At 52.5% G+C, this 21,921-nt stretch overlaps 3 protein-coding genes across 15 annotated transcripts in view; 2 read left to right on the plus strand and 1 right to left on the minus strand.

Moving 5' to 3' along the window:
- LOC108588084 (uncharacterized) overlaps nucleotides 1–21,921 on the minus strand; it is a 23,262-nt gene continuing 1,341 nt past the window's right edge. For 2 of the 13 annotated variants that reach the window (XR_008473886.2, XR_013520697.1), the window contains exons 3-5: nucleotides 18,546–18,656; nucleotides 14,134–14,286; nucleotides 10,429–13,266 (exon numbers count right to left, since the gene is read on the minus strand). Coding sequence is in view for 5 of the 13 variants with exons in the window: in XM_035265175.3 (XP_035121066.1) it covers nucleotides 14,194–14,286; nucleotides 18,546–18,656 (204 nt within the window). In the remaining 8 variants the exon portion in view is untranslated. Of the gene's footprint in view, nucleotides 635–9,172; nucleotides 9,579–10,428; nucleotides 13,267–14,059; nucleotides 14,287–14,735; nucleotides 16,529–18,545; nucleotides 18,657–21,921 lie in introns of those variants that run through there. The other 11 variants (XR_013520698.1, XR_013520688.1, XR_013520699.1 and 8 more) reach the window with 11 other exon arrangements.
- On the plus strand, nucleotides 12,126–15,718 carry LOC144577272 (serine hydrolase-like protein). The gene is given in 7 exon segments (XM_078333314.1): nucleotides 12,126–12,515; nucleotides 12,632–12,719; nucleotides 12,721–12,743; nucleotides 13,131–13,172; nucleotides 13,685–13,704; nucleotides 14,123–14,197; nucleotides 15,639–15,718. Coding segments are annotated over 7 exon segments (441 nt in total). The 5' UTR covers nucleotides 12,126–12,340; the 3' UTR covers nucleotides 15,657–15,718.
- The window catches only part of LOC118142866 (kelch-like protein 10), a 20,506-nt gene continuing 14,224 nt past the window's right edge, over nucleotides 15,640–21,921 (plus strand). The window contains exon 1 of the mRNA XM_054238692.2: nucleotides 15,640–15,718. The gene's annotated coding sequence lies outside the window, so the exon portion shown is untranslated. The remainder of the gene's footprint in view (nucleotides 15,719–21,921) is intronic.

Genomic DNA, 21,921 nt, shown 5'->3' on the forward strand with positions numbered 1-21,921 from the left:
TCAGATACACAAGTTAATATTTATTTGGAATTGGAAATAAAATCACCACAAGTTGCTGGAGCTAGAAGACTTGTTCCCTTTCTTCTGAGAACTCCTTGGGTGATTTATCAGCAATGCTCACACAGATCTTCCTGCTCTTGGCAACGTGTCAGGGGCCTAGCTTGTAATCGCAGCATCTCCCTGACATTTCCTTCCTGATCTGCTCAGAACCAAGGAAACCTTGCTGTCTCCTAAGAGCAAGGGTCAGGGTGAGGGTTAAAGTGGATTTTTTTCTCCTGGTTCTTTCTTTTGTTTTTTCCAGAGATGGGGTCTTGCTATGTTGCCCAGCTGGAGCACAGTGGCTATGGACAGATATAACATAGCACACTGCAGCCTGAAACCTCTGGGCTCAAGTCATCCTCTGGAGTCAGTCTCTGAAGCAGCTGGGACTATGGGAACGGGCCACCAAGATCAGCTGTCCTAGTTCATGCTTATGCTAGGAAGACAGCCACCTTGCAAAATACCTCTCACATTGCAAAATACAATCATTTCTTCTCGATATCTTCCAATGTTTTAACTTGTTCCAGCATTAACTCAAAAGGCCCATGTCCAAACTCCAAAGTCTCATCTGAGACTCAAATTTTCACCAGTGAGCCTGTAAAAATCAAAAGCAAGTTATTTATTGCCAAGACGGAATGGGGGTACAGGCAATGGGTAAACATTTCCATTCCAAAAGGTGGAAATCTGCCAAAAGGCAGGGCCAACAGGCTCCACATGAATCCAAAACCCAGAAAGGCAGGCATTAAACCTTAAAGCTCCAAAATAATCCCTGACTCCCTGTCCTGAATCCAGGACACATTGGTGCAAGGGGTGAGCTCCCAAGGCCTCAGGCAGCTCCGCCCGTGTGGCTGAGCAGGGTGCAGCCCCGTGGCTGCTTTCACGGGCTGGAGTTGAGTGTCTGCGGCTTTTCCAGACTCTGGGTACAAGCTGCCCATGGCTCTACCATTCTCTGCCCTGGAGGGTCCCAGTTTCCATAGGGAGAGTCATTTATTAGACCCCCCACCTCTGCTAGGGGCTCAGGCTTGGTCTTCTGTCTGCTCCCCAGGACAAGAAAAGTTGAAGCTCAAGTTCAACAGCAAAAGCCTCCAAGGAAAAGCAGCTCAAGGCCTTCTTCTCCTCTCTGGAGACCTATAACTGTGTAACCATGTACCCCAAAAGTTAATGACAATTCCAAATCAGCCTCAGCTTGAAAGAATGTATGCAGTTCACACTACGAAAAATGAACTCCTCTCTCCAATATTTAAGAGTTCTAGGTTGGGCGTGGTGGCTCACACCTGTAATCCCAACACTTTGGGGGGGCCAAGGCAGGTGGATCACCTGAGGTCAAGAGTTCGAAACCAGCCTGGCCAATATGATGAAACCCCCATCTCTACTAAAAATACAAAAAGAAAAAAAATTAGCCAAGCATGGTGGCAGGCACCTGTAGTCCCAGCTACTTGGGAGGCTGAGGCAGGAGAATCACTTGAACCAGGGAGGTGGAGGCTGCAGTGAGCTGAGATCACACCACTGCACTCCAGTCTGGGTGACAGAGCGAGACTCTGTCTTGAAAAAAAGAAAAAAAGAAAGAAAGAAAAAGTTCTAGGCCAGGAGGGGTGGCTCATACATGTAATCCCAGCACTTTGGGAGGCCAAGGCAGGTAGATCACCTGAGGTCAGGAGTTCAAGACCAGCCTGGCCAACATGGTGAAACCCTTTCTCTACTAAAAATACAAAAATTAGCCTGGCATGGTGGCACACACCTGTGATCCCAGCTACTCCAGAGGCTGAGGCAGGGAGAGTCACTTGAACCTGGGAGGTGGAGGTTGCCGTGAGCCACGACTGCGACACTGCACTCCAGCCTGGGTGACAAGGTGAAACTTTGTCTCAAAAAAACAGTTCTAAGAAATCCAGGGGAGCGGGGAAGAGAAAGGACCTTAAAAATACAGATGATCCTTAAATATATAAAAAGATGATTAAGCCAATTTATAAAAAGAAAAAAATTCTAAGCACCATAAGATACAATTTCTCATCTATCAAATTGACACACTTTCAAAAGCCGGATGCTCTCATCTGCCACGGGGAAGGAGGCAGGCTTGTCTAGTGCAGGAGGGAAGGAAAATGAGGCCGTCTGGTGATGCGGAAACATGCAGAAAATGACAAATGTGTTTAGCCTTTGCCCTGGCTCTCCCACCTCTGGGAAGTTATCTCACGGTTATCTGTGACTGTGCTATTCACTGAAGCATTGTCTGCAAAGCAAAAAGTGGGAAAGGTTCCAATATTCTCTCTGTAGAGGGCAGATAAATACAACCGTGGAATAGTCAGCAGAAGACCCAGCAGAAGACTTCACAAGTATGAAAATGAATGAGGCAGTTTTGTGATTTTTTTTCTTTGACAAATATAGGAGAAGCTCAGGAATATATTGCTAAGGTGCTGAACAGCGTATACAACTAAACTACTTTTCTTTTTCTTTTTCATTTTCTTTTTGAGACGGAGTTTCACTCTTGTTACCCAGGCTGGAGTGCAATGGCGCGATCTCCGCTCACCGCAACCTCCGCCTCCTGGGTTCAGGCAATTCTCCTGCCTCAGCCTCCTGAGTAGCTGGAACTACAGGCACGCGCCACCGTGCCCAGCTAATTTTTGTATTTTTAGTAGAGATGGGGTTTTACCATGTTGACCAGGATGGTCTCGATCTCTTGACCTCGTGATCCACCTGCCTCAGCTTCCCAAAGTGCTGGAATTACAGGCGTGAGCCACCGCGCCTGGCCCCTACTTTTCTTTTTCTTTCTTTTTTTTTTTTGAGATGGGGTCTCGCTCTGTTGCCCAGGCTGGAGTGCAGTGGTATGATGTCGGCTCATGGCAACCTCTGCCTCCTGGTTTCTAGCAACTCTCCTGCCTCAGCCTCCTGAGCAGCTAGGATTACAGGCATGCACCACCATGCCCAGCTAATTTTTGTATTTTTCAGTAGAGACGGGGTTTCGCCATGTTGGCCAGGCTGGTCTTGAAGTCCTGATCCCTGGTGATCTGCCCGCCTCGGACTCCCAAAGTGTTGAGATTAGTGGCATGACACACAGCGCCTGGCCATTTTCTTTTTTTAAAATGACAGAGTCGGCCGGGCGCGGTGGCTCAAGCCTGTAATCCCAGCACTTTGGGAGGCCGGGGCGGGTGGATCACGAGGTCAAGAGATCGAGACCATCCTGGTCAACATGGTGAAACCCCGTCTCTACTAAAAATACAAAAAATTAGCTGGGCATGGTGGCGCTTGCCTGTAATTCCAGCTACTCAAAAGACTGAGGCAGGAGAATTGCCTGAACCCAGGAGGCGGAGGTTGCGGTGAGCCGAGATCGCGCCATTGCACTCCAGCCTGGGTAACAAGAGTGAAACTCCGTCTCAAAAAAAAAATAAATAAATAAAATAAAATAAAATGACAGAGTCTTGCTCTGTTGCCTATGATAGAGTGCAGTGGCACCATCATGACTCACTGAAGCCTTGGCCACCCCAGGCTCAGGTGCTCCTTCCACTTCAGCCTCCCAAGTAGCTGGGACTACAGGCACACTCCACAATACCCGGCTAATATATATATATATATTTGAGACGGAGTTTCGCTCTCGTTACCCAGGCTGGAGTGTAATGGTACGATCTCGGCTCACCACAACCTCTGCCTCCTGGGTTCAGGCAATTCTCCTGCCTCAGCCTCCTGAGTAGCTGGGATTACAGGCACGCGCCACCATGCCCAGCTAATTTTTTGTATTTTTGGTAGAGACGGGATTTCACCATGTTGACCAGGATGGTGTCGATCTCTTGACCTCATGATCCACCCGCCTCGGCCTCCAAACGTGCTGGGATTACAGGCGTGAGCCGCCGCGCCCCGCCCTAATTTTTATATTTTTTGTAGAGACAGGGTTTTTCTATGTTGCCCAGGCTGGTCTCAAAATCCCGGGCTCAAGTGATCCTCCTAACTTGGTCTCCCAAAGTGCTGGGATTAGAAGACCTCCTAACTTGGTCTCCCAAAGAGGAAGTTTCTTAAAGTGGATCACGAAAATAGGGTGGATGACGACTGGGTGTGGTGGCTCACGCCTGTAATCCCAGCACTTTGGAAGACCAAGGTGGGTGGATCACCTGAGGTTGGGAGTTTGAGACGAGCCTGACCAACATGGAGAAACTCTGTCTATACTAAAAATACAAAATTAGCCTGGCATGGTGGCATGTGCCTGTAATCCTAGCTACTCAGGAGGCTGAGGCAGGAGGATCGCTTGAACCCGGGAGATGGAGGTTTCAGTGAGCTGAGACTGTGCCACTACACTTCAGCCTGGGCAACAAGAGCAAAACTCCATCTCAAAAAACGCAAACCAAAAAAAATATATATATATATATAGCCCATTGTACATCTTAGGCCTGTTTTATCTGTGAACCACGTGAATTCATTACCTTCTAAAAAATTAAACATGTAAAACTAAATGAAGACCAGGCACGGTGGCTCATGCCTGTAATTCCAGCACCTTGGGAGGCTGAGGTAGGTGGATCACTTGAGCGCAGGAGTTCAAGGCCAGCCTGGGCAACATGGTGAAACCCTGTCTCCACCAAAGATATAAAAAATAGGCTGGGCACGGTGGCTTATGCCTGTAATCCCAACACTTAGGGAGGTGGAGGCAGGTGAATCACCTGAGATCAGGAGTTTGAGACCACCCTGGCCAATAGGGTGAAACTTCATCTCTACTAAAAATATAAAAATTAGCCAGGCATGGTGGCACACACCTGTAATCCCAGCTACTTGAAAAGCTGAGGCAAGAGAATCGCTTGAACCTGACAGGTGAAGGTTGTAGTGAGCCACGATCATGCCACCGCACTCCAGCCTGGGCAACAGAGCCAGACTCTGTCTCAAAAACAATCATAAATAAAATAAAATAACTCAATGAAAATGAAAATACAGCATGCCAAATTATATGGAACACAGCTAAAATTGCTTTTTTAGAAAGCTAGAACATTAGGCTGGTGTGGTGGCTCATTCCTGTCATCCCAGCTAAGAGGCTAAGGAGAGAGCGTTGCTTGGGCCCACGAGGTCATGACCCAATCTCTACAAAAAATCAAAAATTAGCCAGGCACAGTGGTGCATGCCTGTAGTCTCAGCTACTTGGAAGGCTGAGGTAGGAGACTCATTTGAGCCCAGGAGGTCGAGGCTACAGCGAGCCGTGATTGTGCCACTGCAGTCAGCCTGGGCAACAAAATAAGACCCTGTCTCAAAAGAAAAAGAAAAGAAATTTGGAGAATTAAATGCATGTATTGAAGCTGGAAGTGGTGGCACATGCCTGTAGTTCCAACTACTCTGGAGGCTCAGGTGGGAGGATTGCTTGAGCCCAAGAGTTTGAGGCTGCAGTGAGTTGTGATTGTACCACTGCACTCCAGGCTGGGTGGCAGAGCAAGCCCTTTTCTGCAAAAAGAAAAAAAAACTGGCCAGGCACAGTGGCTCACACCTACAACCCCAACACTGTGGGAGGCCAAGGTGGGCGAATCACTTGAGGTGAGGAGTTCAAGACCAGCATGGCCAACATGGTGAAATCCCATCTCTAAAAATAGAAAAATTAGCCGGGCATAGTGGTGCATGCCTGTAATCCCAGCTACTTGCGAGGCTGAGGCAGAACTGCTTGAGCCCAGGAGCCAGAGATTGCAGTGAGATGAGATCACACCATTGCACTCCAGCCTGGGCGACAGAGCAAGACTGTCGAAAATGAAAGAAAGAAAGAAAGAAGGAAAAAAATTGAATATAAAATGTTTTAGATAAATATATGATTTGGAAACAAAATTTCTTTTTTTTTTTTTCTGAGATGGAGTTTCACTCTTGTTGCTGGGATTACAGGCATGTGCCACCACGCCTGGCTAATTTTGCATTGTTAGTAGAGACAGGGTGTCTCCATGTTGATCAGGCTGGTCTTGAACTCCCAGCCTCAGGGGATCCACCTGCCTTGGCCTTCCGAAGTGCTGAGATGACAGGTGTGAGCCACCACACCCAGCCAAAATTTCTTTTTTTAATTAAAGTAGGCCAGGAATAGTGACTCATGCCTATCATCACAGAGCTTTGGGAGACTGAGGCAGGAGGAGGATTGCTTGAAGCCAGGAGTTGGAGACCAGCCTGGGCAACATAGTCAGATCCCCATCTCTACAAAAAAAATCTTTAAAGGTTAGCTGGGCATTGTGGTCCATTCCTGTAGCCCTAGCTACTTGGGAGATTGAGATGAGAGGATCACTGAGTTCAAGGCTACAGTGAGCAATGATTGCGCCACTGCTCTCCAGCCTGGGTGACAAAGCAAGACCGTGTCTCTCAAAACAAAAAAAAAGGTAAAGCAAGTTGGAAGAGAGCAAAACACGCTCAGTAAGGACTGTACATTTTGACTGAGTGCAGTGGCTAATGCCTATAATCCCACACTTTGGAGACAGCCGGATCTCCTGAGGTCAGGAGTTCGAGACCAGCCCGGCCAACATGGTGAAACCCTGTTTCTACTAAAAATACAAAAATTTGGCTGGGCGTGGTGGTGCGTGCCTGTAATCCCAGCTACTTGGGAGGCTGAGGCAAGCAAATCACTTAAACCTGGGAGGCTGAGGCAGGAAAATTGCTGGAACCAGGGAGGCAGAGGTTGCAGTGAGCTGAGATCGCACCACTACACTCCAACCTGGGTGACAGAGCAGGACTACATCTCAAATAAATAAATCAATATATTTTTTTTTTAAGATGGGGTTTCACCATGATGGCCAGGGTGGTCTTGAACTCCTAACCTCAGGTGATCCACCCACCTCGGCCTCCCAAAGTGCTAGGATTACAGGTGTGAGCCACAGCACCTGGCCATAAATGTACATTTCACTGTCTACATATATGCTAGCCCCCATGTATGTTTGTCTTTAAATCTTTTTTTTCTGTTTTTATTTTTGTTTGTCTTTAAATCTAATGTTCTTGGCCATGTCTGTTCCAGGGTCCAGTCCAGGATACTGCTGCATTTAGTTTCAGGGATTGTTTTCATTTCACCGACTTAGCTTGGGGGCCTTGTCTGGCTGATGAAGGAGGGCCTTTTGGGAAACACTTGTCCCTCACAAGTGGTTCTAGGAACGCTGCATACACTCCTAACTCTCTGGATGCCGCTACGATGTTAACATAAATAAGTGGTGAGAACATAAGACCTGAAGAAGCCAGGCCGGGCGCGGTGGCTCACGCCTGTAATCCCAGCACTTTGGGAGGCCAGGGCGGGTGGATCACGAGGTCAAGAGATCGAGACCATCCTGCTCAACATGGTGAAACCCCGTCTCTACTAAAAATACAAAAAATTAGCTGGGCATGGTGGCGCGCGCCTGTAATCCCAGCTACTCAGGAGGCTGAGGCAGGAGAATTGCTTGAACCCAGGAGGCGGAGGTTGCGGTGAGCCGAGATCACGCCATTGCACTCCAGCCTGAGTAACAAGAGGGAAACTCCGTCTCAAAAAAAAACAACCTCCCGCCAGAATCCACGCCCTCCCCCACCCTGCTTGCTGCTGCTTTTGTGAGCCCTTTTAGGGAAACCGGGAGAGAATGTTCTTAGCAGCTCTCCGCCAATTGAATCTGCAGACATTGACTGAGCCCTTACTATGTGCATGGTCCTCTGGTAGATGTTATGGAGGAAATCAAAGTTGAATGAGACCTTTTCCCACTTTTTAGGGCAGACATACAGCCAGAGAGGCAGCCTAGACCCCAGAGACTGCAACACCTTGTAGAGGTGAAAGGCAGGTCGCAGCAGCAGTGAAGGAGATGGGGCGATGCATTTCACCTGGGCTTCCTGGAGCAGGTGACTGAACCATGCCTTAAAAGAAGGGAGGATTTCAAGGGTAAAGGCAAAAGGGAGCTGTGTTCTGGGCTGAAGAAACAGCATAACAAAGATACAGAGGTGTGAACGTTGGGGGCAGCTGCAGAGAATGGGCAGCCCAACATTCCTGGACTTGCATGTGTTATCGAGGAGAGAGGGGACCCCAAAGAAGGCTTTGAATGCCAGGGCAGGAATCCACCTCCCTCCAGCAGGCAGGGAGAAGCACCAGAGACTTCCACACAGCCAAGTAAGATCAGAGCTCCAGCTGAGCTCCAGCGGGGAGCTGGTGGTGTGGTGCGAGGTGATTTCTCTTGTCTTGTTGGGGTGATGAGCCAGCCCAGGGGGTCGAGGGAGGGTGGGGTCCAGGAATGGAAGTGAGAGGCAGATGGGGAAAGTGTGATAATAGGATGTGAGTGTGAGGCTGAGGCTGGGGGTGGAAGTCAGGGGACTGAGGCCATGAATCTTCTGGGCAGAGGAGGGGGTGTCTGTGTTGAAGGGGCTGTTGAGGTGAAGGTGCTGGAGGTCAGGTCCCCATGCTGGGGTCAGGCTGGAGCCTGGTGGCCAGGCATAAATGTGGCATCGTCAGTGAAGAGAAGGTGGCAAGGGGTCCTCAGGACAGAAGAAAGAGACTGACCCACCTCACAGGGGTCATATCCTCAATGCCTGTCACCCCAGGATTTTTGACCCCTTGCATAACTTGGAAAGGGGTCCAGGCCCATGGAAAGCCAAACTGTTTACTGAGCTGATGGACAGCACCATGCATGGACCTTTCTAGAAGCGGTCTTTTCATCTCCCAGCTCCTAGCCTCCCCAAGGCCCTGCCACTCAGAATACGGGACAAGCTCCTCGGCCTCACAGGCAAGGCCCATCACAACCTAGTGCCACCACAGTCCATCGCCCACCTTGCCCACTTTTTCTAGCCGCTGACAACCTCCCCTGAATTGCAGCTCCCCCAGGAAGCCCCTTTAATTTCTGCAGCCCAAGGGTTGGCTCCCCTGTCCCAAACCAGGAGAACTGGCTGTAGGGATCTCTCCCCACCGCCGCGCGCTGGGCTGTGGCTCCTTCATGGGCACTGCTGGGCTGGAGCCAGAGGGGCCACATCCCGCTTGCTCCCAGGGCTTCCAACCAGCAAATGGTAGTGAAGGAACAGGAAGTCCCGTTTTGAGAGCCCCCAGCTAGACTGGAGTTCCAGTACCAGAGCAGCCAGCAGCCTGCCCTCAGCGGAAAAGTAGGGGCTAGATGTGGGTGTGAGCAGTGCACCTCTGCTGAGACTAGCTCGGTCGCAGGGACCCCAACCCAGGCGGCGCTGAAGGAATGAAGAAACAGACACAGAGATAGAGAGCAAAAAGGTGGGGGACATGACATTTTGGGCTGGATGATAAAGGTGTGGGACAACAGGGGAACCTCAGCATTCCCAGCTGAGAGCCTCACATATTTATTGACAGCAAACAAGTGATAATCATCATTTAGGCCGGGCGCGGTGGCTCACGCCTATAATCCCAGCACTTTGGGAGGCCGAAGCGGGTGGATCACGAGGTCAAGAGATCGAGACCATCCCGGTCAACAAGGTGAAACCCTGTCTCTACTAAAAATACAAAAATTAGCTGGGCATGGGGGTGTGCGCCTGTAGTCCCAGCTACTTGGGAGGCTGAGGCAGGAGAATTGCCTGAACCCAGAAGGCAGAGGTTGCGGTGAGCCGAGATCATGCCATTGCACTCCAGTCTGGGTAACAACAGCGAAATTCTGTCTCAAAAAAAAAAAAAAGATAATCATTTAACTAAAAGCATTCTTCGCAGGGAACAAAGCATTCTATACGAGTGGAAAGAAACAGGCTCCGGTGTTTATCCACTGCATCTGGAGCATGTCGTTAAGGCAAGAACCTGCTATTGTTTGTGGTTCAGAAGCACCCCAAGCAGTCTTCTGCCCAAGAGCTGGCCAGATATTTCTTTCCCTCGCTCTAGTAAACCAACTACCTCTAGCAATGTGCGTCTCTGCCATCACGAGTATCTCAGTGCTACTGATAGCCTGTATCTTTAAGGCCTGTTTATACCAGCTTAGGGCCTGCTCCCAACACACCTCTCAAGGGACACTTCTTGTACCTAGTGGACGACCTCACGCCTAGTGTCTGACCAGTGACCAGAGGTCCCTGACATTGGAAACGTCCGTGTCCAGTTCATGTTGCCTGACCACCTGGCTCTGGCACTGGGAGCCTGGCCTAGGGCAGCCCCTGGTTGTTCTGATGAAAAGTGCAAATTCAACCCACCACTCCAGCAGGGAGCAAGTCCAAAGGTTTTTGATAGAGAACCTGGGCAAGGAAGGTGTAATGAAACTGGAGGAAAGTCCTCGTCCCTGGGCACAGGAGGCAGGAGTGAAGAGTCAGGCAGAGAGAGATGAGAGCGCGTGGCAAGTAACAGTAGATGGAAGGGAAGAGGTCATGGGTCAGCACGTTTGCTGGCCAAATGCCTGACTGTTCTTTTTAAAGGAAGTAGCAGGAGAGCAGTCCGATAGGCGGGAGCGATGCCTCTAAGTGTTCTGTTCTTTTTTTTTCTTTTTTTGGGGGGGTGGGGGCTGAGACTGGAGGATTTTCTAGATCTTTTCTAAGTGGTTGTGGTATGGTGCACTGGTGGGGGTGGGGGTAGGTCACACTATGTTGCCCAGCCTGGTCTCGAACTCCTGGCCTCAAGCAATCTTTCTGACTTGGATCACAGCCCTGAGCCTAATAGCACCCTGTCAGGCCTCTAAATTCTTATCTCTGCAGTCATTTTGGGCATGGTTTGGCCTGAAAACTGGGCCAAGGGGTGACTGAGCCCTGCTTCTGCTAGAAAAAGTTTAGATCTGATCAAAATGTTATCTGATAGCGTAAATGTGTCATCAGTGAAGAGGGTGTGGCAACGGGTCCGCAGGGCAGAAGAGGAAAGAGACCAACTCACATGGTCAATTCCACTGTCACCCCAGGATCTGGATGCCTGATGAAAATGCACGCCAAGGCAGCATAAAGTCCTAAGAATTCACTACAAGTACTTGTTCTTACTTGTCTTAGACTTGCCACTTTCTGACTCAAAGGGTGCACTTTCCCTCCTTCACTGCGGGATTTAGTGCATGAACCTGCTCACCCCCAACGTCCTCTTCAGAAGCTGGGGTTTCTGATCCTTTCCGGGCAGATATTTGTAATCCCTCACCTGGAGGGCTCCTCCACGTCCCCAGTTTACACACTCATTTGCTCACCTGTACAACTGTTAGACTAGCTTGTACCAGGCTCTGCTGAGGACCCCAGGACACGGTGGGGACACAGTGGATACAGGCTGTCCGTCTCTCAAAGGGGCCAGTAAGCCACTAAACAAAGAGTAGCCTTCAACCCTGCGGCGCCGGCCAGCGAGCCCCCATAGGCCTAACTTGCTATGGCTGCTCCCTGGGCCTGGGCCAGCAGCTCCTGATCCCACGCGGGCGCGGTGGCAGCTGTCGGGACTGTCCGGGGGCGGGGGCCCTGATGTGCTCCAGCCGGTGGGCGCGGCCAGAGCGGTGCGAAGGCGGGGCCTGGTGAATGGGGGCGGGATCTGATTGGGCGTGGCCTTCCTGGGATGGGGCGGGGTGGCCTAGGGGCGGGGCTCGGAACTGTGGACGTCCCTCCCCTCCCGCGACCTATTTGGGCGGGAGTGAAAGCCGCACATTCGCCGGACCGGAGCGATGGGTGAAAACGCCCTACCAGGGCCCCTTAGACTCGAGTGGGACGGAGAGGCCTCGCGCGAGCCTTTCCACCTGTTTGGGATCGTGGAGGAGGACGGGCTGGAGGGGAGGGTTCGCCGACCGCGTCGCCCTCCTGGGTGTAGCAGCTCTTTCCTGAGCAGTCCCGGGCCGTGAGAGCGCGACCGGCCAGGAACTGGGGGGCCCCCGAGACACGGCCGCACGTGGCCTCGCAGGGTTCTGGGAGCCCGAATTAGCCGAGCGTGCGCGTGGGTGTCGGGGTGTGGAGGTCTTCAGCCCTGCAGTCCCTCCGCCTGCCATAAATTTTCGCTCTGTCCCTGTCCCCCAGTGTGACCTTGGGCGTGTAGTGCTGCTCCCAGTGCCTCAGTCTCCTGCTCTGGGGAGTGAGGGTGCGGCATCCCTCCGGACCCTAGGAAAGGCTTAGGAAACTAAGCCTTTTTTACTCCGGTTTTACAGGAAAGGAAACAAGTTTTTGTAACTTGCCCAAGGTCACCTAGTCAGCAAGTGGTAGGGTCCAGGCCTGGCCAACACACCCCCCCACCCCCGCTACCAGCACATTCTAGAAGGTTCTGCCTCAGCTTAAATGGGGTGCATGCTGTGAGGGCTGTCCCAGGTTTTTCCAGCCCAGCTTATCTTTCCCTCCTCTGGGAGTCCCGTCACCCATGTCTGGCACTCTCTCCCTAATACCCTCTGGGGGCAGCTAAGGGTCTGAGTCCCTCTGGGCATGAGCCCCTGACTCAAGCCCATCAGACAGAAATAAGGAGCTCAGGGAGCACCAGCTTCATGGATGAACGATTGAAGGAATGAAAGTCTGGCTCTGTCTTTCAGGTCTGATCTCAGAGCTGAGGCTGGCTGTGCCCTGGGGCCACATCGCAGCCAAAGCCTGGGGCTCCCTGAAGGGCTCCCCAGTTCTCTGCCTACATGGCTGGCTGGACAATGCCAACTCCTTCGACACACTCATCCCTCTTCTCCCGCAAGGTGAGGCTGGGAGCCAAGAGGGCGAGGGGGGAGGTCTGCACGGGAACAAGGAAGACCGTGAGACAGCTGGGGTAGACACCTGTTCCTACCCTCCAACCTGCTTCTCTCTGTTTCAGACTTGTATTACGTTGCCATGGATTTCGGGGGTCATGGGCTCTCATCCCATTACAGCCCAGGTGTCCCATATTACCACCAGAACTTTGTGAAAGATCCGAAGGGTTTCGGCAGGTAAGAAACAGAGTGTCTTTTGCGGGGGTTGCTCTGGGAGTCCCCTCACCCATGTCTGGCACTCTCTCCCTAATACCCTCTGGGGGCAGCTAAGGGTCTGAGTCCCTCTGGGCATGAGCCCCCGACTCAAGCCTCTTATCATTGGTGTGGGGGTAGGAAGCAGCCTGGGAGTGGGTGCCTGGGCTCTGGCCTTAGGTCTGCCAGCAATTCATGGGACTCCTTGGGCAAGTTGGAGAAGAGCTTGCTTCCTACAGTGGGTCCCCCAAGCTAGTCTCCTGGGTGGACACCCCAGAGGCTGGGAAGCAATTTCTTGAGCCCAGGGACTGGCAGCGAGTGGGCGGGCTGAGCCTGTACCCGGTCAGACCTTCTGGCTCCTTGCATTTCCAGCCTTGAAATGGAATCGGTTCTCCATCATGGGTCACAGCTTCGGTAAGTGCACTGGCCAGGAGCTGACTGGGCCCGAGGTGGGGCTGGGAAGGAAGGATGGGAGCTGCTGCCTCACCCCTTTCCCCTGAACTGAGAACTGCAAAGAGAGGAGAGTGTCAGTCAGAGATTGTGTGCCCTCTGACCTCAGGCAAGGGACACATGGATGAGGGAAATAAGATGAAGAGGCCATCAGGGCTCCGATACTGAGCCTCCAGTCATCCATATGGAGCTCCCTGTCCCTGCCGCGGGGTGGGAAGCTTTAGGGTTTGCAGCTGGGGAGGGAGGGAGGGAATTGGGAAGAAGCTTTAGGTTAGGGTTTGCAGCTGGGGAGGGAAGGAGGGAATTGGGAAGAAGCTTTAGGTTAGGGTTTGCAGCTGGGGAGGGAAGGAGGGAATTGGGAAGAAGCTTTAGGTTAGGGTTTGCAGCTGGGGAGGGAAGGAGGGAACTGGGAAGAAGCTTGAGGGTTTGCAGCTGGGGAGGGAGGGAACGTCACCCACGGCTCTGTTGTCCCCCAGGTGGCTTCGTGGCCGGGATGGTAAGTAGATGGCTTTGGTCAATTGGAGGTCCCTTGAGTGGGGTGGGGAGTGCAGAGAAGAAAGGGGAAGGTACCCGGGAAGTGTCTCCCAGGAAGTGCCTCCTCTGGTCTCAGTGATAGTTATACTAGGAAGTTGGTGTAAACGGTGGGGACTCCTGGTGGAGTTAATGCTTCCAGCCCCATACCCTGTCCCAGAGCACCCTGGAGTCCAGCCAGGGTCTGGAGCTCAGTGCTGGGTGCAGAGCTGGGGGGTGGGGGAAGGCACACCATGGGATAGAAGATTCTCCTTCTGATCTCTTGGTCAGCACCCTCCCCCAGCCTAAAAGATGTTTCAGGAAGCACCAGGGTCCTCAGGGAAAGCAGGGAGTGGCCTTTGCTTCTTTCCCCCACTCATTCTCCCCTTCTGGCGTCCTCTCAGTTTTCCTGTACCTTTCCGGAGATGGTAGATAAACTCATCTTGCTGGAGTCGTCACCATTTGTCCTGGACTTTCATGTGAGAAGCTGGGCTTTCATGCATGTAGTCAGTCGGGGGAAGACCTGGGCCCCGGGCAGTCCTCTCAGCCCTGTCTCCTTTGGTGGACACTAGGGAAGCAGGAGGAGATGGCAGAGGGGGGAAAGGGGAGTCAGGGACTTGCCTCCCAACAGAGGACAGCCTTTTGCTGCTTAGACCCCTAGGAGTGGTCAGGAGAAGGGTTGCAGGGGACCCCTTGGAAACTGTGTGGCCTGGGAGCTGAGGAATGCCAGGCTGGTCATGCAGTGGCAGTGGTGGAAGAGGGCAGGAGCCGTGGGTGAAGGACACTCTAGGCCACACAACTGTGCAGTCACACCCAGTCGCATGCCTTTGCACTGTGTACACGTTGCACAAGCACACATGACAGCCCTAAGTGTGGACTGATGGGACAAGTACTGACCCCTCTGCCACCACTACCAGTTATCAGTACTGTCCCTGAACCCGAGTCCTGGCTTGATTGTTTACCTGCTGGGTGACCCTTGGCAAGTTACTTTGCCTCTCTGGGCCTTAGTTCCCTCACCTGTAAAATGAGGTTGGACTCAATGACCTGGCCAACTCTGACTTCCTGTCACTTTCTTGCCCAGGGCTCAGTCTCCTGGTTGTGACACAACTCTCTTCAGTTTCAGTTTTCTTGTCCATAGAATGACCACAGATCCCATAAGAGCAAGAATGACGTCTGTCTCTTTGTCACCATATCCCCAGTCCTGGCACCTAGTAAGGGCTCAGTCAGTGTTCCCTCCAAGAGCTCGGCAAGCTCAGGGGCCATTGTAAGGACCCAATGCACAGATGGCAGGCAGCGGACACTCCCTTCTTTGTCCGTTTCACCAACTGAATTAACAAGCGTAGTGCCCCTAGGGCTTCCTCCTGGGTGAGTCAAGGGGGGCATTTGGTCCTCCTGTCCTCCATTCTCAGGGGTGGGTGGATGGGAGTTTCCCCCCAACCCCGGCACCCCCAGGCAACGAGCCCTTGGCTGTCCTCACAGAGTGAGCCACATGTGGTGGGGGAGCTTGGCAGCTCCAGGACTGCACTCCTTCTGCCATTGAGAATGATGGCATTCGTTGAAGCAGATGAAATCGACAATCCCGGATGGTCCATGGCCTCTGGACCCTAATTTCATGCCTTTGCAAAGCACTTGGCAGTTGACAGAGATTCTCCTTCCTCTCCGTCATCCCACCTGATTCTCAACTGTCCCTGGCCACGGGCAGGGCCAGGCCGGCTGTGAGAGACTACGGGGAGGACTTGTTCAGAATCTTGGGGCTCACTAGCCGGGGCTGGGTCTGTGTCCCCCTTTGCCGAGGGGCTCAGCTGAGAGTACAGGGTAGGGCTGGAAGGGTGGGGCCTCGTCTGCAGCCCAGAGCCCTGCTCACCCAGCCAACTGGCCACCTTAGGAAGTGGAGAATTTGCATCCGTCTGTCTCCCGCAGGTTCCTGAAGAGCAATAGCCACGTGAGTGAGAAGTGTGGCGAGCTCCTCCTGCAGAGAGGAACCATGAAGGTGGCCACAGGTAAGGGACTCGCTGTCCATTGTATATTTGTTACTCTTCTTACTGAGGATGTCAAGGACTTGCAGGCAGGATACTAACCATTTCGCAAACAGCGTCTCGCTGAATCCCCCTCCTACCTCATCCTCATCCCGTTTACAGCAGGAGAAACTGAGGCTCAGCACTGCCAAGCAACCCGGGCGAGGTCATACAGCTACCGCCCATCCCAGAAAGCCATGCTCTGGGAGGGTCTGGTCAAGTGTCTTGGACTAAATGTTGCTAAATTGTGGCCATGCTCTGCTGGACCTGGGATGGGTGCCCAGCACCAGCGGCAGGTTGTGAGGACATCCCAGGGGTCAAGTGACTTGGGAGAGGCTTTTCACAATGGAGAGGTGGAGCTGGTATGTCGACTTCAGAGCAGCTTTTGGCACAAGCAGTTTCTGTACTTTGCTTTTTACCTAGGCAATTTCTTCCTGTTTCCTTTCCTTTCCTTTGCCTTTTTTTTTTTTTTTTTTTTTGAGACAAGGGTCTCACTGTCACCTAGGCCGGAGTGCAATGGCACCATTATGACTCACTGCAGCCTTCACCTCCCAGGCTCAAGAGATCCTCCCACCCCAGCCTCCTGAGTAGCTGGGACTGTAAGTGTAAGCCACTGTGCCTGGCTCAGGAAATCTTTTCTAAGGGTCCGCTACATGCCCGGCTCAGCGAGGCTGCAGTGAGCAGGAGCAGAGTGTTCCTCTCTCGGTGGGGCCTCCAGCATCACAACTCCTGGGGCTGCTGCTCACAGTGAGGGAAACGGCGCCCCCTGGAGTTGGGCAAAGAGTAGCCTCAGTTCTGGGAAGAGATAAAACATGTGAACAGGTACATAAGCGGTGAGACATTCTCTAGATGTAACGAAGGAAATGCACAGGCCGTGGAAGAGACCCATGGTGGCAGCTGCTCCAGAGGGGGAGTCTAGGAAGCAGCTCTTCCAGGGTGAGGGAACAGCTGGAGGGAGATCGAGTCGTCAGATGGAAAATGTGCTAAGTTCGGTGAAACAGCCTGGCTTCCTGATACTGCCAGCTGCGTGATCTGGGACAGTCCCCTCTCCCTTTTTAGACTCCCCCAGTTTGCTCAGATGACAAACAAGGTCTTGGGATTTTTGCGGATCGGGTCAGGCAAGGTGGGCATGTGCCTTCCCTTTTTAAAGTGCCGAGTAAGGCAGGGGTCAGAAATCCAGCACCTGGTGACAGGGTGGGGCGTGTTGTGGATGTCACCCTGCCGGCTCGGATGGAGGCTGTGGGATGTGTAGGGACTTTGGAGCTGGAGCCAGCCCTCCCTGGCAGGCCTCTGGGCCAGTGCTCATCAGGTGGGAATTCTGTCTCTTGCGGTTAGAATTTCCACTTGTTTAGCCTGCAGTTGATGTGCTGAGTTACATTTTTAGGTGTCATGAGTCCTGAAGTGACAGCACCCGCTGAGGGTCTAAGGAGCTGCACCTGTCGGCTGTTTTGGCCTTGGGCTGCCAGTTTTTATGAGTCTTTGTGACCATCCATGAACCCTTACATTGCCTCCCTGCAAACCCATCATGGAGAAGGGGAGTCAAGGACCCCTGGCCCAGGCTTCTTAGAAGTGCCCCACACAGATGGCTGATGTAGGGAGCCCCAGGCGCTGAAGTGGGCTAATCTGGAATGAGCCTGGGGAATCCGATTAGGACCAGGTCACAGGAAACGGTGAATGCAGGACGCTGACCAGGCACCCCTGTGTGGGTGGGTGAGGGAACAGGTGAGAGGGAGGGCTGAGAACGGGGTGATCCTGGGTCTGGGGAAGTGGGCAGGTGGCTGGAACGCTGTGTGCAGACCACCCCTCTGCAGCAGTTCTGGCCTTTTGGGACCCAGCGTTCACCTAGAAAGACAGTACTGGGCTGGGCGTGGTGGCTCCTGCCTGTAATCCTAGCACTTTGGGAGGCTGAGGCGGGTGGATCCTGTGAGGTCAGGAGTTGGAGACCATCCTGGTCAACATGGTGGAACCCCGTCTCTACTAAAAATACAAAAAATTAGCTGGGCATGGTGGTGCACACCTGTAGTCCCAGCTACTCAGGAGGCTGAGGCAGGAGAATTGCCTGAACCCAGGAGGCGGAGGTTGCAGTGACCAGCTTGGCCAACATAGTGAAACCCCCATGTCTACTGAAAACACAAAAATTAGTTGGGTGTGGTGGTAGGTGCCTGTAATCCCAGCTACTCAGAGGCTGAGGCAGGAGAATCCCTTGAACCCTGGAGGTGGAGGTTGCAGTGAGCTGAGATTGGGCCAGTGCACTCCAGCCTGGACAACAGAGTGAGACTTTGTCTCCAAAAAAAAAAAAAAAAAAAAAAGACAGTACCCAAACTACCTACCCAGTGCCTCAAGGACAATGTAGGTTCCTCCCAAATGCTTCCTCTCTAGTTCCCAGTTCCAGAGCACCTGAGCGCCTACTGTTCTGGAGCCAGGCAGAGGACTGGGACAACCTCCCTCCCCCGCCCCCATCATCCAGAATCCAGAGCTTAAACAACTGAGACGTGGCTGCACATGGTCGCTCATGCCTGTAATCCCAGTACTTTGGGAGGCTAGGGCATGCAGATCACAAGGTCTGGAGTTCGAGACCATCCTGGCCAATGTGGTGAAACTCTGTCTCTAATAGAAATACAAAAATTAGCTGGGCATGGTAGTGGGTGCCTGTAGTCCCAGCTACTCAGGAGGCTGAGGCAGGAGAATCGCTTGAATCTGGGAGGCAGAGGTTGCAGTAAGCCGAGATTGCACCACTGCACTCCAGCCTGCACTGCAGTGAGACAGAGCCAGACTGTCTCAAAAAACAAACAAAAAAGCCGAGCTGCATTACCTCACAGTTCGGAGGCCAGGGTCCAGGGTCCAGGCTGTGAGGGAGAATCTGTTTCTGCCTCCCTGGCCGGTGGGAGCCGCAGGTGCCCGTTGGCTTGTCTGTGAGGTTCTCCTGGTGGGTTACAGAGTGCATGAGGAGGGGAGGGCTCGTGGAGGATGCAGAGTGTGGGGGGGCAGAGCATGCCCGAGAGGCTGCAGTTCCAGGTCCTCTTTTTGAATGGGAGGGTCTGGGTGGGCCTCATGAGAAGGTGACTTTCCAGCAAAGCAGTGCAGTGCAGGCGCTGGAGCTGCTCACAGACTCCAGGAGGAGAAAGGAGCTTCCAGGACAGGCCTGGAGGTGTGAGCAGGATGGGGAGAGAGCGGAGGAGACAAGGTTCAAGCCCCACAGTACTGGCTTTCTGGAAACAGTCTCCAGGTGTTCTACATGAAGGAGGGAGGATCCCGCTCTGCCTGGAGCTCCCTAAGGACAGAGGGACAGTCTTTGCCAGCATCTGGCCCCTGGCCAAGCATATTCACCCACACCTGTAATCCCAGCACTTTGGGAGGCCAGGTGGGAGGATCACTTGAGGCCAGGAGTTCAAGACCAGCCTGGGCAATATAGGGAGATGCCCCCCATCTGTACAAAAAATTCAAAAATAAATGCCGTGGTGGCACATCTGTGGTCCCAGCTCCTTGGGAGGCTGAAGTGGGAGGCTCACTTGAGCCCAGGAGTCAGAGCTGCAGTGAGCCATGATTGTGCCATTGTACTCTAGCAAGACCCTTTTTCCTTTTTTATTTTAATTTTGAGACGGGGTCTTGCTCTGTCACCCAGGCTAGAATGCAGTGGCATGATCATGGCTCACTGCAGCCTCGGCCTTGTGGGCTCAGGCAATCCTCCTCCCTCAGCTTCTTGAGTAGGTGTGCACCACCATACCTGGCTAATTTTCGTCGTTTTTGGTAGAGACGGGGTTTCGCTATATTGCCTAGGCTGGTCTCGAACTCCTGAACTCAAGCAATCCTCCTGCCTTGGCCTCCCAAAGTGCTGGGATTACAGGTATGAGCCACTGTGCCCAGCCGACCCTGTCTTCAAAACAAAATTATCTGGCCCCTGAAGCCCCCTGCTGGGGGGGATGCACAATTCTTCGTCATAAGCTGGGCTGGATTCAGGCTGCAGGTAGGATTTAACTTGCGCAGTTTAAACAAAAACATTTGGCATGGGGAATTTTGAATAAATTGCCCCTATTTTATTTTTTATTTTACTCTTTTTATATTTTGGAGGAAGGGCAGAAGGGCTTTTATTTGAAATAGAAAGATTTGATGCAAAAATACAGATTTCCAGTTCCTTTTCTTTTTTTTTTTAATTTGAGACAGAGTCTCGCTCTGTTGCCCAGGCTGGAGCGTAGTGGTGCGATCTCAGCTCACTGCAACCTCTGCCTCCTGAGTTCAAGCAATTTGCCTGCCTCATTGTCCTGAATTGCTGGGACTACAGGTGCATGCCTCCACGACAGGGTTTCACCTGTTAGCCAGGATGGTCTCGACCTCCTGGTCCACCCACCTCTGCCTCCCAAAGTGCTGGAATTACAGGCGTGAGCCACCATGCCCAGCCTCCGGTTTCTTCAATCTGGCAATACATTCTGTATTCCCTATGGGCAACAGCTGACCACACAGAGACTCCACTGCCTGTGCGATGGGCACTGTGCCCAGTCTGGCAGGCCTCTGCTGGCATCTGAGTCTGTGACCTTGGGAGGACCCAGCGGGAGGGAAGGGAGTAAAAGGTTTTCTGAGTTCCCTGGGCCTGCCCTGTGGTTCCTTAGAAAGTCCAGGGCACCAGGCTGGATGTGCTAACACTCCTCAGGCCTGTGGGTGGCAGCAGCAAGGACCCTGTCTGCTCAGAGCCCATGACATTGTCACCCACAGAAGGGCCAGGAGTCGACCCATATCACCCAAAGGCTGCAGTGAAGGCCCTTGGGGCTCAGTCTGTTTGTAGATGAAGAAGCTGAGACCAGAGAGGATCTAGGGCCTCCCTTCTGCCTTCTGTGCGTATCTGCGGCTGATGGTGATATCATCCATCCTGACCCCCCTGCAGGGCCGGGGGCAGTGGCTCACACCTGTAATCCCAGCACTTTGGGAGGCTGAGGCAAGCGAATCACCTCAGGTCGGGAATTCGAGACCAGCCTGACAAACATGGAGAAACCCCATCTCTACTAAAAATACAAAAATAAGCTGGGCATGGTGGTGTGAGCCTATAGTCCCAGCTACTTGAGAGGCTGACACAGGAGAATCACTTGAACCCAGGAGGTGGAGGTTGCAGTGAGCCAAGATCGCTCCACTGCACTCCAGCCTGGGTGACAGGCAAAACTCCGTCTCAAAAAAAAAAAAAAAAATTGGTATAGTGGCATATGCCTGTAGTCCTGGCTACTGGAGGCTGACGTGGGAGGATCCCTTGAGCCCAAGAGTTCACAGCTTCAGTGAGTTATGATCGTGCCAGTGTACTTCCGCCTCGGCTACAGAGTAAGACCCTGTCTCTTAAATGAGGTGCCACTGCACCAGCCTGGGCGACTAGAGAAAACTGTCTCAAAAAAAAGATTATAATAGAGCCGCCCTATACAGGTGTACCTTTTAAAAATCTTTTATATTTGGCCAGGCACAGTGGCTCACGCCTATAATCCCAGCACTTTGGGAGGCCGAGGTGGGTGGATCACGAGGTCAAGAGATCGAGACCATCCTGGTCAACATGGTGAAACTCTGTCTCTACTAAAAATACAAAAATTAGCTGGGCATGGTGGTGCGTGCCTGTAGTCCTAGCTACTTGGGAGGCTGAGGCAGGAGAATTGCTTGAACCCAGGAGGCAGAGGTTGCGGTGAGCCGAGATTGTGCCATTGCACTCCAATCTGCCTAACAACGGCGAAACTCCGTCTCAAGAAAAAAAAAAGTATCTTTTCTATGTTTAGAGATACAAATTGTGTTATATCGGCACCACAGGAAAGGTTAAAGGTTAAATTGTGTTACAGCTGCCTACAGTATTCAGGAGAGTAACATGCCGTTGAGGTTTATAACCTAGGAGCAACAGGCTATCCCATATAGCCTGAGTGTGTAGGAGGCTAGACCCTCTAGGTACCGGCTCCAGGTCTGGAGGAGTAGAGGGCAGTGAGCCCTGCTGGGGGCCTGGGCCAAACGGTCACCCCTTGTCCCGCCCTCGCAAGGAGGGCCCGTCATCTGTGTACGCGATACCGCGGTGAGAGCCGAGGAAGGCGGGGGCCTCTGCTAGGTTTCACTAGACTGAGATGATCTAAGAGTTCAGCAACCAGAAACTCTTCCGGTTACACGGTCCTGCTAAGTATTCTGAGTCGAAAATGCCTAAGAACCTCTGTCTACACTTCCCATCTAACTGTCTCATC

The sequence above is a fragment of the Callithrix jacchus genome, chromosome 1 (genome assembly GCF_049354715.1).
Source record: "Callithrix jacchus isolate 240 chromosome 1, calJac240_pri, whole genome shotgun sequence".
NCBI lineage: Eukaryota > Metazoa > Chordata > Mammalia > Primates > Cebidae > Callithrix > Callithrix jacchus.